This window comes from Elephantulus edwardii, unplaced genomic scaffold, assembly GCF_000299155.1.
Source record: "Elephantulus edwardii isolate Elephantulus edwardi_28Jun2011 unplaced genomic scaffold, EleEdw1.0 scaffold00024, whole genome shotgun sequence".
Taxonomy (NCBI): domain Eukaryota; kingdom Metazoa; phylum Chordata; class Mammalia; order Macroscelidea; family Macroscelididae; genus Elephantulus; species Elephantulus edwardii.
In genome coordinates this window covers 13,965,417-13,977,852 of record NW_006399774.1, presented here as the reverse complement: position 1 = coordinate 13,977,852, position 12,436 = coordinate 13,965,417, and the positions used below count along the sequence as shown (strand labels likewise).

The following is a 12,436-nucleotide window of genomic DNA, read 5'->3' as shown; positions in this document are numbered from 1 at the left end:
GCATGTAGGACAGAGAGGAAGACAGACACAAGCGGATGAGAGGGGGTGTGTTCAACAAAACCACCTGGGCTCCAAAAAAGTCACTCAGCAGACATTGGGGTGGGGACTTGACACAAACCAGGTATCGCTATGGGAGAAGGTGACCCCAAAATGACTGTCCATAAAATTTTAGTGTTTCAGCAGAAGTTTATTCTTTTTTTATAAAAATATCCCAATAACTGGTTTAATAGCAAAAACATTTTTTATAAGGCCATCTGATACATTTTAATAAACCTCCAAGGCTAAAATTCTCTAGTCATCTGCTTTTGCCACTGCCTAACACGTGCTGGTAAAAGATGTTGTTATTATCTGATATCAGTGACACTTCAGGCCGCGTGGTTTCATCTGCACACATTGCAAGCATGCTTTGTCCTGTTTTATTGCTGCCGCTGGTGACTTAATAGTTACTGTTTTGGTCAGAATTCTGATGTTTTAACTGTAACAATTTTGGTAAGTCATATTTGTGAACCTGTTTCAGTAATTTTTTGGAGAGGGAAGTAGTAATTAAAGAAGAAAAGGAGAAAGATTTAAAAAAAAATAGGCCTTCACTCAATCCTTAATTATGTAACTCAAATATAATTCATTGTGGAAAGGTCTTACAAAAGAATTTTGTTATCAGTATTCATATAGCCTAAGATATATCAGGTGATCTAAGATATTCATATATGCTAGGAAAATAATGTTTAAGTAAGTTACAACTATATCGTAGTCATTCTTATACTATCATTTTTCTATTATTAACGTTGATAATAAACACGCTGCGGTTTCTGTGCGGTCTGGGATGGGAGGGGCGTTGTCACGGTGGATGGCACCCACCCTGGTCATGCCACCGGTCACAGTGATTCGGCTCCCTCTCCTCCTGGTACCTTCGCCTCTTCTCAGATTCTCCCTCTGCCTGGAACCCCCTCCCTTCTTCCTTAAAAAAAAAACCCAACGACCCCCAAACCAACCTACCGCCTTCCTTTCAACTCAAATGGGAGCAGCTGGTGGGTTCAAACTGCTGACCTCTTGATTGGCAGCCCCAGCAAGTGCCCAGTTTGCCATCAGGGCTCTGCCCCTCCCATCTGGGTCTCTGGAAATCCTACATGCTGTCAGGCAGCCACATGACCACCTCCCTGAGATGCTGCTTTTTAACCCCACATGTTAAGTTCAGCACTTCCTCTTCGGTGGCAGCATCTCTGCTGAGCACACACTACCCCCGTGAATTTGTTCACAGCTTGCTGTTATGGTTACGTGTGTGACAGAGAAGAGGGGCCACCCTCACATGAACTGGACAAACTCTTCTTCTCCTTCATTGAGAACAGATGCCCTATCAGGACTATCTTCTTCCCATTCCCAGGGAGTGATCAGAAATGGCAACTAGTAACTCAGACAAAGTGTCCAAATGCCCAAGAGGAACAAACTACCCAGCCTTCTTTGCAAAGCCACTTACACCTTCTTGCTTGCAAGCTTATCACTCATTCTTGGCGATGCGATTCCAGGGAAGTGAGATGAGGGTTTGTGTTAGCTGCATTGCCTAACTCAGAAGCCAGCCTCTCAGCGGGCATTAGCCCTTAATGGCTAGAAGAAAGCGTCTGCTCCTAATCACATTCCATGTCTCCACCTTTCTGCTTCCCACGAGTTCATCACGTTTTCCATGGGTAGAAATTTCTTGATTGTAATAGTCTGTAGGTCTTTCTTCAAGATCAAAAATGACTCACTTGATCTTGATCCTTTTTCAAGGTAACATCAGGCTCTTTGTGAGGCTTGTAAACAGGAAAAAGCTGATGTGAACCTGTCACTGATCACTGTCTTGACCCGTGGAGACGTTCTGTTCGCCGTCAGAAACAAGCCATTCTAAACGCCATTGTGCTTCACCCCATCCAGATTGAGGAGGCAGGCTGCCTTGCTTCTGAATTAGATGATGTCAAGATCTGAAAGTCTCTTGACTCCCAGCGTGGCTGGCAGTGGGGCCTGGCCCAGAGGGAGGCGCTCACTTGTGCCTCATCCTCACCTCAGTTAAGGGGCCCACAGATGCAGTCACCTGTATCCCTCAAGGAAGGAAGAGAGTCGAAGAAGCAGGCGTTTCATCACTCTTCCTCTGACCCTTTGAGAGACAAAGAGTTCAGAGAAACACCAGATGGGCTTGTGTGAGGACATCAACGTGTCACTGACCGTAGAGCCACGTGTGACATTGTCATTATGGTGAGACTGCTGGGAAGGACAGGCGGAAAGGAAACCCAGCAGCATGGTTGACAGGACAAGAGAGATTGCAGACTGCAAACCTAGGACAGGTGTTGGAAAGGCAGGCCCACTTCAGCGTGCGTGCCAGTACAAGATCAGTGGACAAGGGTCAGCCTCAAGACGTGGCCCATCTTAATGTGGCCCTGTCATCACCCTCCACCACGACTCTCCTTCTAGAAGCGACACAAAGAAATTCTTCGCCAGGAGAGGAAGCACAGACAGAGGCCAGCATGTGGCCAGAGGAGGTAAGCTGTTCCTGGAAGTAACCAACCTCGTCGTGGGGTGAGCATGTCAATTCAGTTCCACTTAGGAGCGTGCATGGCCCCCAGACAGCATGAAGGCAGGCTTCCCACGGCTGCCATTCCCACCAAGTGAAGAGCTGTGAGGCACACCTCCTTGGTGGCCAAGCAGCTTCCACAGACACCCACACTTATGCTCCAACACAGACTGGTTGGGTGGGAAGTTGTTGTTAAGTGTCATCTAAGCAACATCAGCTCATAGTGACTCTATGTACATGAGAACAAAACCTCGCCCCATCCTGTCCTCCCCTCACAATCTCCGCTGTGCTCACTCTGCCGGTCCATCGTGTGCGGGTCTTCTGCCTTTTCACTGACCTTCTACTTTTCCAAGCCTAATGTCCTTCAGCATCTGCATATGTTTCCAACAGGTGCTAAAGCCAATGGCCAGCTTTCATACTATAGGCAAGAAAACGAGACTTTGTACATTCATGTGTAGCATCAAGGAACACATACTATGTGCGTGATAGAGGGTGTGTGTGTGTGTGTGTGTGTGTGTGTGTGTGTGTGTTGGGGTGTGTGCCCTTTTGCTTTCACACACAAGTGTGTATTTCTGTTCCCCTTACATGGTGGGGCAAGACTAACATTTATTGAACACTAAGGACATTCCTGATGCGTACCTTACTCATGTCACTGTCAGAGAACACTGAGAGAGAAGAGCTATGATTGTGGCCAATTTACAGACGAGAAGATGGAAATCTCCAGAGGTAAAATCACTTTTCTGGGGTTACACAGGAGATAAATGACAGAGTCGTTTGATTCCAATATCCTTGAACTTCTACTCCATTGCTTGACTTCCTCACATTTCCAAAAGAATCAAAACTATCTTTGTCTTTCTCGCATCTTCACATCTTACTGCTAAAGTAATTACCACTATCCATGGTAGATTTTTCCAATTTAGCTGAGGAGGAATTGAGATTCTTGGTTGGTACAGAAAGGCTAGAACCCTGACGAAACTGAGGAGGACCTGAAGCGCTTGCTGTTGAGGGTCAAGGACTGCAGCCTTCAATATGGATTGAGGCTCAATTTCAAGAAGATAAAGATTCTCACCACTGGACCAATTGGCAGCATCAGGATGGATGGTGAAGAGATTGAGATTGTTCACAACTTCAGTTTGCTTGGCTCCACAGTCAACACTCTTGGCACCAGCAGCCAGGAAAATAAGACGTATTGCAATGGGAAAGTCTGCTGTTAGGGACCTCTCCAGGTACTGAAGAGCAATGGTGTAACTTTGGAGACTAAGGTGTGCCTGATACAGGCCATGGTATTTGCAATCACTTGTTATGCATCAGAGAGTTGGACAATGACTAAAGAGGATAGAAGTAGAATTGATGTCTTTGAGCTGTGGTTCTGGAAAAGAGTATTGAGTGTACCATGGACTGCTAAGAAAACAAACAGGTTCATCCTTGAAAGGGTTAAACCGGGCTTCTCCTTGGAGGCAAGGATTCTGGGGCTTCTTCTGACATACTTTGGACATGTTGTAAGGAGGGACCAGTCCTTGGAGAAAGACATCATGCTTGGGAGGGTGGAGGAACAGCGCAGGAGGGGAAGACCCTCTATGAGGTGGATTGATTCAGTGACTGGGGTAATTGGGATGGGTGTGTCGGAGACAGTGTGATTGGCACAGGACAGAGCAGAGTTTAGGGCTGTTGTACAGAGGGTCGCTATGAGTCGCAAGCCACTCAATGGCACATAACAACAACAACAACAGTGGAGAATGCAGTTTCTTCATTAGTTAGCCTCTGTTGTCATGCAACAGGTGTCCTTGTGACTCAGACTTAAGCCAGTAAGCCAGTTACCATGAGTTTGAGTCACACAGAACCTTGTGTGTGAGTGTGGAACCAACCGTCAGCAGGATTCTCAACAGCCGCGGTTTGGAAATAGTTCTCTGGGCTTTTCCTCCCATTTCCTTCTAGATGGTCTTGAACTTCCAACTTTCCAGTTAGTAATCAAGTGCATTAGCCATTTGCGTTTTCCAGGAACTCATTTTACAAGTTAGGAAATACTGATCACAAGTTACAAATCACCTGCATGTTGCTGTGTGTTCTTCCTTTTCCCGTGCAGCTCTCAGACGGCAGTCTCCATGGTAATGGCATTACCACGGTCTTCCTGGCGCCGGGCCTGCACCTCATCTTTGAAAGCCCGGGTGAGAACCACCTTTAAGGACTCCTTGAACCGCTTCTTCTTACTGCTACCCACAAAGAAGTAAATTAAAGGGTTAGTGCTGCTGTTGATGGTGGAGAAGAGCAGAGAAATGTGGTGGAGGTTCCCAGACGTCGGCCAGTACTCATAGTAGAGCAGGTAAAGCAGCCTCATGGGCATGGCGAAAATGAGGAAGATGATGATGGAGACCATGATGACCAGGTAAAGCTTGGAAGAGTGGGAAGTCCACGTGTTCTTTCTGATCTTAACCACCAGGATGGTGCTGGACACCACCATGAGTGGGGTGAAGACCAGGAAGCTCAGAACAGCAATGAAGATAATGACCGCACGACAGTCGCCCCGAGACTGGCCCTGTCCTCTACTGTCGATACACATGGCATACTCCATGAGGGTTACTAGGCAAGAAAGAGCCCACAGGAGGGCACAGACGAATGCTGACTGGTGTTTGGGGCGCTGGCATCGATACCAAAGGGGATACAGGACTGACAGACACCTCTCCACACTGATAGCTGTCAGGAGGTAAAGGCCTGTGTTGTAGCCAAACAGAAAAGTCACCGACAAAGAGATGATTGTGTAGTAATAGCCAGAGGAGAGCTCGTAGTCAAGGGCATAGTCGATAGACAGAATGAAAATACAGAAGAGCAACGATATGTCTGCAATAGACAAGTGGGTGATGTAGACCGTAAAGGGGTTTCTTCTCATCCGGAAGCACAGGAACCAGAGGAGAAAGCTGTTTTCCACAAAGCCCAGCGGGGAGATGCTCATGATGACCCAGTGCACGATGGGAATTTCCCTCGGCGTGGAGGCGTTCCAGCCCCTGAAGGTGTTCGTGAACTCCTCCGCGCCAAGCGATGTGCCGTTTGACCCCTCCATGAGGACACGTAGGTGAGGCTCTTCAGATGGCTTTCTGTAACCAAGTGAGAAGACACACAGATCATGAAAATGGGCAAATTGGAGCGAAAGAGGATTTCAGCTAGGGTTCATAACCTTAGGTTGTAAAAACATCACTAGACTATGTTATTCTCTAATAATGACACAATTTCAGGTTTTGCCAAGAGTGAAATATCCCAGTCACAAAAGACAAATATTGCATAGGGTCAGTGATAAAAATGGGACTGACATCAGGGTTGAGGGAAGACAGAGAAGGAGGGGAGGAATGATGTATACTGCATTGAAACAGATGAGGGAGAGAACTGTTTAAAAGGGACATATAAATGGGTATTCTTGTCATTAAGGAAGTCCAGAGTGATGGCTGCATATTGGAGTGGACTTGGGGGGAGGGATTGCATAACAATAAAAGAGTTTTTCTTTTTTCTTTTCAAGAAGAATGAATTGGGGGGAGGGGGTGGGCACGGTGAAAAGTGCAACAATGAATGACTGGAAACCCTAAGTCTCTGTAAATTTTCATTAAAATTGATAAAAAAAATGTGACTGGAGGGGGAAAACAACATTTATTACATATGGTCTTGGTAACCTGGAGCAAGACTGAGCATTTACCCAGAAAAGGTAGCTCTGCAACCAGCACTCCGTGGGGCAAAACGTACCACAAATGAGATGTGTTTACAGCTCCCCGTCCTGCACACCAGAGATCCAGAAAAACACTCGGGAAGGGAAACCAATAGAAACACCAATATTTGAGGCTAAAAAGCAAAAATTTTCAGAAATTTTCCCACACTTTCTAGTCATTTCAAAACTATTATTTTCCCTGTTCTACTCTACTGGCCTTGAGACAAACACACATCACCCACTGCCCATGTAGTGGAAGGAGAAAGGAGGCAGTCAGCAAGAGTCACCCTCTACTCTTGTCAAGAGGGGCCAGCCCTTACTTTCAACTTGTTAGTTAAATTTGTGTCTTCTAGGTTGCAACACTTCCGTGATACATCTTCAAGGATATGAACATGTACGGCTAAGCACAACTGATAACAATGCATCTAAATTCCAAAATCAATCTCCATAATAGCCTATGTGTTTCCTATTGTCAAAGGGGCCCTTTAGAGTAGTGAGAGAAGATCTTCACCCTGAAACCCACAGCGTCCCTTTTCAGCAGGGAGTAGCTAAGAGAATACGCCATCCCCTTTTCCTTATGACTCAGGGTGAAGTCTCTCTCAGGGAGGAGTGATAGGGAATGGCAAGGGACACACTGACAAAGGAGATTAATCAGAACTGGCTTTGACAAGCACTGTGGCAATGGGACAATTAAAACAGACATTCGGGGTGGGGGAGAACGAACTGGGGAGGAGGGTAGAGAAAGCAGTGCAACAATGAATGAATGAAAACCCAAACTCTCTGTAAATGTTCATTAAAACTAATGAAATTTAATAATAATTTTTTTAAAAAAGCCATCGTGCTGGGAAATACAGAGAGTCTAGAAAGAGAGACCCTCTGTGAGGTGGACAAATGCAGTGAGTGCAACAGTGGGCATGAACGTGAGGAAGCAGGAGGATGGCACGGGCCAAGCCAGGGTTCAGATCTGTAGTTCCTAATTTCTCCATCAGCTGTCACCAGCTCACCAGCACCTGCCATCAATGTTCTCTTGTAAAATTGCTTTATACTGAATTACAGTGTTCTGCGTTACAAGATGGTTTGAGTTTTCTTTTCTTTCCTTTTACGTACCGCTTCCTCCTCCAAGAAGTTATCGATGCAGGCTCACAAATACTGTAGCTAAAACACCAGAACATTTTCTAATGCCAGAAACTATAAAAAATATCAGCAATAATGAAAACAAGGGTATATGCCTGTAGTGTATGGAGACAAAATCATGTGATTCTAAGTGTCACCGTGTTTGAATAATAAGACTGTCTTGATCCATGCACTTTAGAAGATTTAAAGAGAAAGTTAACAGCATTTTCGCTTTGTAGATATAGTTATTCATGTAAGTAGACTTATGGGGAAGCTGTACTCATTCTAATTGCAGGGGTCATTTTATTTAAGATAATTCCAAATTTCTGCTGAGATAAAGCACAAATGCCTTCTAGACCGTCATGTTAGCATCTCTCTCCCTATAGTGTCACCTGGTCAACACCCCACCCCCTCACAGTCCACAGGGACATGACTGTCCACAGCACTTATTCATGAGAGAAAACCAGTATCCTATACCCAGGAGATTGTGTTAATAAAAACAGCTCTTCTCATTGAAAAACAAGGAACTCATGCAATATTTTTCAAAATGGGTGACTCTGGAGGACATTATGCTGAGTGAAGTATCTCAGTCACAAAAGGACAAATAATGCATGGTGCCACTGTTGTAAAACAGGACTGACATTGGGGTTGGGGGGAGACTAAGAAAGATGGGTTAAATAATGTATACTGCATTGAAACAGATGCGGGAGAAAACTGTTTAAAAGGGCTATGTGAATAGGTATTTCTGTCATGACAGGAGTGTAGAGCGAAGGCTGCATAGTGGAGTGGACCTGGTGGGGAGGGATTGTATAACAATGAAAGAATTTTTCTTTTACTTTTCCAAGAAGGGAGTGTACTTGGAGGGAGGGTTGGGAGGAGAGAAAAGTGCAACAATGAAGGAATGGAAATCCAAAGTCTCTATAAATTTTCATTGAAATTAATTTTTTAAAAAAAAAACAGCACTTCAATGCTCCAAGAGTATCTCAAGAGTGAATCTTAAGCAAATTTTTATCATCAAGTGATGGGCATGCAAATAAAAATCCCATTCAAACTAACCCTCATTCTATTACAGCCCTCCAAATTGCTTGACATTACAGTAGTACTCAAGAGAAATGAAATCCCCTTCCCCAGACCAAATTGATTTCACTCTCAAGTGCATTCCCGAGTGGCAAGCGATACCTTGAGCCTCAAAGTGGCCCTGCACACTCACGACCCCCCAAGCCCTCCTCCTGGAGGATCCTTGGTCACTCTGTGCGTTATGCATCTCTGTTGGTGGATGCTGGGGTATTTAAGTTAGCATCGTTGCTACTAGCTGACCAAACAACCCCATTCGGAGTAACTGTTTGGACTCAGTAATGGTTTCCCAAAGGCAGAGGGGAGTCCTCAGAGCACAGTGGTGACGAGGATAAGCAGAGCTGGATCAGTAGCCCTGAGCCACGTGCTGTCTCCACATTAACCCAGAACCCCTGCTCTCAGCTCTCTGCCCAGATAAGAAACCCATTGGTTACACAGTTTGGTCTCTATTGACTTCCCATTTGCAGTAAAGGTGGTTACCTGGCACAGGTGGTCCTGAGTAGAAGCAGAACTCATCCTCACACCTTCTGCATCTCACCGTAGTCCAGGACCCAGTCAAGGAAAGTTCAGTATAAAAAGCTCAAATCAAGGATGGCAGAACTAACGGCAGGCACCACTGGGAGCATCTGAGAAGTATCAGGCTCTCCTCCTTCTCAGGTAAGAAAGTCCTAGGGAGAAAGAAATGGGTTGGAGCATAAGCACAGCCCAACTATGGGCTGTGCGCATGACTTCAGACCCCAAGGCCTTTCCACTTTCCACCTCGTTGTGGGTCCTTGGATGAGCTTGGAGCTGATGGAAGATGTCATTGTCCCATTTTATAGGAAAAGTTAAAGATTAGCTACCGAGTAAGCCAGGGCCAGTGCCTTGCACAACTCCAAAGGACTTGCCTCGGTAATGAGCACATTCACACGCTCCCAGTGCCTTCACTGTGCAGATGAGCACATGGAACACAGGTTGTGCCACTTCTTTGTTTTTTCACAAGTACAATTCAGTGACACCATTTTTATTTTTACTCAGTCCCTCAGCACTGGAAGAAGAGAGGCTTCTCCTTTCCCCCATTCTTTTACGAAATAGAGCATGTGATGAACTTCCTTGCAAACTTTGTGTGTGTCTCCATTTCTCTAGGCCATACTTCTAAAGGGAAATCATTGGGTCAAATGGTTTAAGGGTTTGTGTTTTTTTTTTCAAGATTTCAATGCAGATTGAACAGTTGCCCTTCAGAAGAACAGGGTCAGTAACACTGTGTGCAGAGCCAAGAAACACTTTTCTTCCAGCTAGGAAGGCTGATTCTCTTCCCATCTCTTTTTTTACATTCTCCAACTTTGATAGGTGATTTAAAAAGAATTCTCGTTTCAATTTTCACTCATTTATTTAGGAACAAGATTGGGCTTCCCCCACCCTCAACCTCGCTTTATCACTTGTATATCTTCCTTCATGCAGCATTGGGGCGGGGGCGGTGTCTGTGTTTTCATTTCCTTTGCTCTTTTTTTCACTGAGTAGTAAGAATTCTTTATATACACAGTTGTTGTTGTTGTTGTTGTTGTTGTTGTTACGTACCGTTGAGTCAACTATATAACTCATAACACTTTGTGTTATATGCTATGTCCCCACCTCAAATCAACTGGAGTATCTTACGAAACTGGAGAGGATGAAGTTTGGTGGTTTCTTCAAGCCCCCTCCCCCTCACCGTTACAAGGCTAACAGTACTCTGCTGACCACCAGGCTTAGCATGTGAAGAAGTTGTACAGATGCTGCAGAAGCTAAATCTAACCAATCGCCATTGAGCCACTTCCAGCTCTGGGCAACTCGATGTGTGTCACAGAAGAAACATTCTCCATAAGCTTTTAAAGCTTTTCTCTTTGGAAATTAGATTGTTAGATTGCTAGGTCTCTCTCCTGAGAGGCCTCTGGGTGGGTTCAAACTTCAGACCATTTGGTTAATAGCTGAGTGCTTAACCAATCATACCACTCATGGATTAGCAATACTTCTCATCATGTCTTATTGTATAGAGGAAGAAATTGACTCCAACTAAACTTCATATCAAAGAACCTTGGTGATTAGAAGAGGCCGTGGAACCAGGCCTAGAATTGCTGATGTCAGGTGAATCTTAGCAGAAAGCAGAGAAAATAAGAAGAATGTCTATTTGTCCTTTATTGACCATGCAAAGGCATTTGACTGCGTGGATCGTGATACACTATGATTAACATTGAGGAAAATGAGGCTCTATGAGGAGGATTGTGGCATCAGGCTTGAGGGAAGACTCATCAACAACCTGCATTATGTCAATGACACAATCTTGCTTGCTGGAACTAAGGAGGACCTGAAGCTCTTGCTGCAGAAGGTCAAGGACTGCAACCTTAAATATGGATGGAAGCACAATATCAAGAAAACAAAGATTCTCACCACTGGACTGATTGGCAGCATCATGATAGGTGGTGAAGAGACTGAGATTGTTAACAGCTTCAGTTTGCTTGGCTCCAGAATCAACACTCTTGGTACTAGCAGCCAGAAAATGAAAAGACTAATTGCATTGGGGAAGTCTGCTGTCAGGGACCTCTCCGGAGTACTAAAGAGTAACAATGTGAGCCTGGAGACTAAGATGTGCGTCATCAGCCTATGGTCTTCACAGTTACTTGCTATGCATCGGAAAGCTGGACAATGACTAGGAATGATAGAAAAAGAATTGTTGCCTTTGAGCTGTGGTGCTGGAGAAGAGTATTGAATATACCATGATACTGCCAGGAGAACAAACAGGTCTTTCCTAGAGCAGGTGAAACCAAGCTTCTCCTTGGAGACAAGGATTCTGAAGCTTTGTCTAACATACTTTGGGCATGTTACAAGGAAGGGCCAGTCCTTGGAGAGCGACATCATGCTTGGAAGGGTAGAGAGGCAGGGTAAGAGAGGAAGACCTTCAATGAGATGGATTGATTGAGTGACTGGGGTAATGGGGGTAGGTGTGCCAGGGACAGTAAGTTTGGCTCAGGATAGAGCAGGGTTCAGAGCTGTTGTACACAGGGTCGCTATGAGCCGCAAGCGGCTCAACAACACCTAACAATGACAAAAACCCCAGCCAAGGGAATTTTTATGGCTTGGTCCACAAAGAGCTGCACTCCTAACCCACAGGTCACACCTCTCTAGTGGGTCATGTTTCCAAAGGGGAAATGGCTGCTCTCCCATGCAGTTTACAGCCTTGCAAAGCCCAATGCATTATTAGCTGTGAGTTGGTTCCAACTCAATGGCAACAAGTTGTTGAAACCAAGGCCAAACCCAGCCGAGCAAGATGAACACCAGGGAAAACAAGCTTCCAGACCACTGCCTTTCTCCCACTGCTTCTGTAAAGCAAGATACTCCTCACCACTCCACCCTTTTCTATCGATGAAGAGCCCCACCCTGTACCCATTTAAAAACCAAATTGGCAGCCTCCAGTGGGTTCTGGCGCTCTAAATACCACCAGAAAGAGGCCACCCGTATGCAGCAGCCTGCAGATCTGAACTGCCAACCTTCGCATTCTCTCTCTTTATCTTTCTCTCTCTCTTCTCTCTTTGCTCTTCTCTTTTCTCCTTTCTTCTCTCTTCTTCTCTCTTCCTCTTTCTCCTCTCTCCTCTCTCCTCGCTCGCTCTCCTGCTGAGAGAGAAGTGATTCGGCTGACCCTCTCTGGAGTCTCTGAAGCTGCAAGTCAAGCAGGAAGAGGATTTGAACCCCCATAGAGGTGCAGTCTTTGAGTTAGCAGAGCGACTTCGTGTGGACTGTCCCACCAGAGCTCTTATCTTCCAGCCAGCAGCCCAATAGTTAACCTACCATGCCACCAGGGTTCCTCAGCATCATAATAATAGCAATAATTGATGATGATGATGATGATGATGATGATGTTAGAATGGAAAATTCTGGTGTGCTTTTTTTTCCTTTTTTTTTTTTTTTTACTTTGAGACATGATGGGGGAAAAAATCTTAGAGGAACACATGGAAAAATAAGACATGATTACATTGATAGAGACAACCTAGCCAGAAAGCTTTGTCAATTCT

General features: G+C 45.1%; 2 protein-coding genes across 2 annotated transcripts in view; both read right to left on the bottom strand.

Moving 5' to 3' along the window:
* Positions 1–4,625: 4,625 nt before the first annotated feature.
* MAS1 (MAS1 oncogene) lies at positions 4,626–5,594 on the bottom strand. The gene has a single exon (XM_006882818.1). The coding sequence runs from the start codon at positions 5,592–5,594 to the stop codon at positions 4,626–4,628; it is 969 nt and encodes a 322-aa protein (XP_006882880.1).
* A 22-nt stretch (positions 5,595–5,616) lies between these two features.
* LOC102858565 (tubulin alpha chain-like) overlaps positions 5,617–12,436 on the bottom strand; it is a 7,295-nt gene continuing 475 nt past the window's right edge. Inside the window, exon 2 of the mRNA XM_006882817.1 lies at positions 5,617–5,628. Coding sequence (XP_006882879.1) covers positions 5,617–5,628 — 12 coding nt within the window. The remainder of the gene's footprint in view (positions 5,629–12,436) is intronic.

Bases quoted from the DNA above. Each gene is read 5' to 3' on its own strand.
- MAS1 (XM_006882818.1), bottom strand. From the start codon at position 5,594: ATGGAGGGGTCAAACGGCACATCGCTTGGCGCGGAGGAGTTCACGAAC.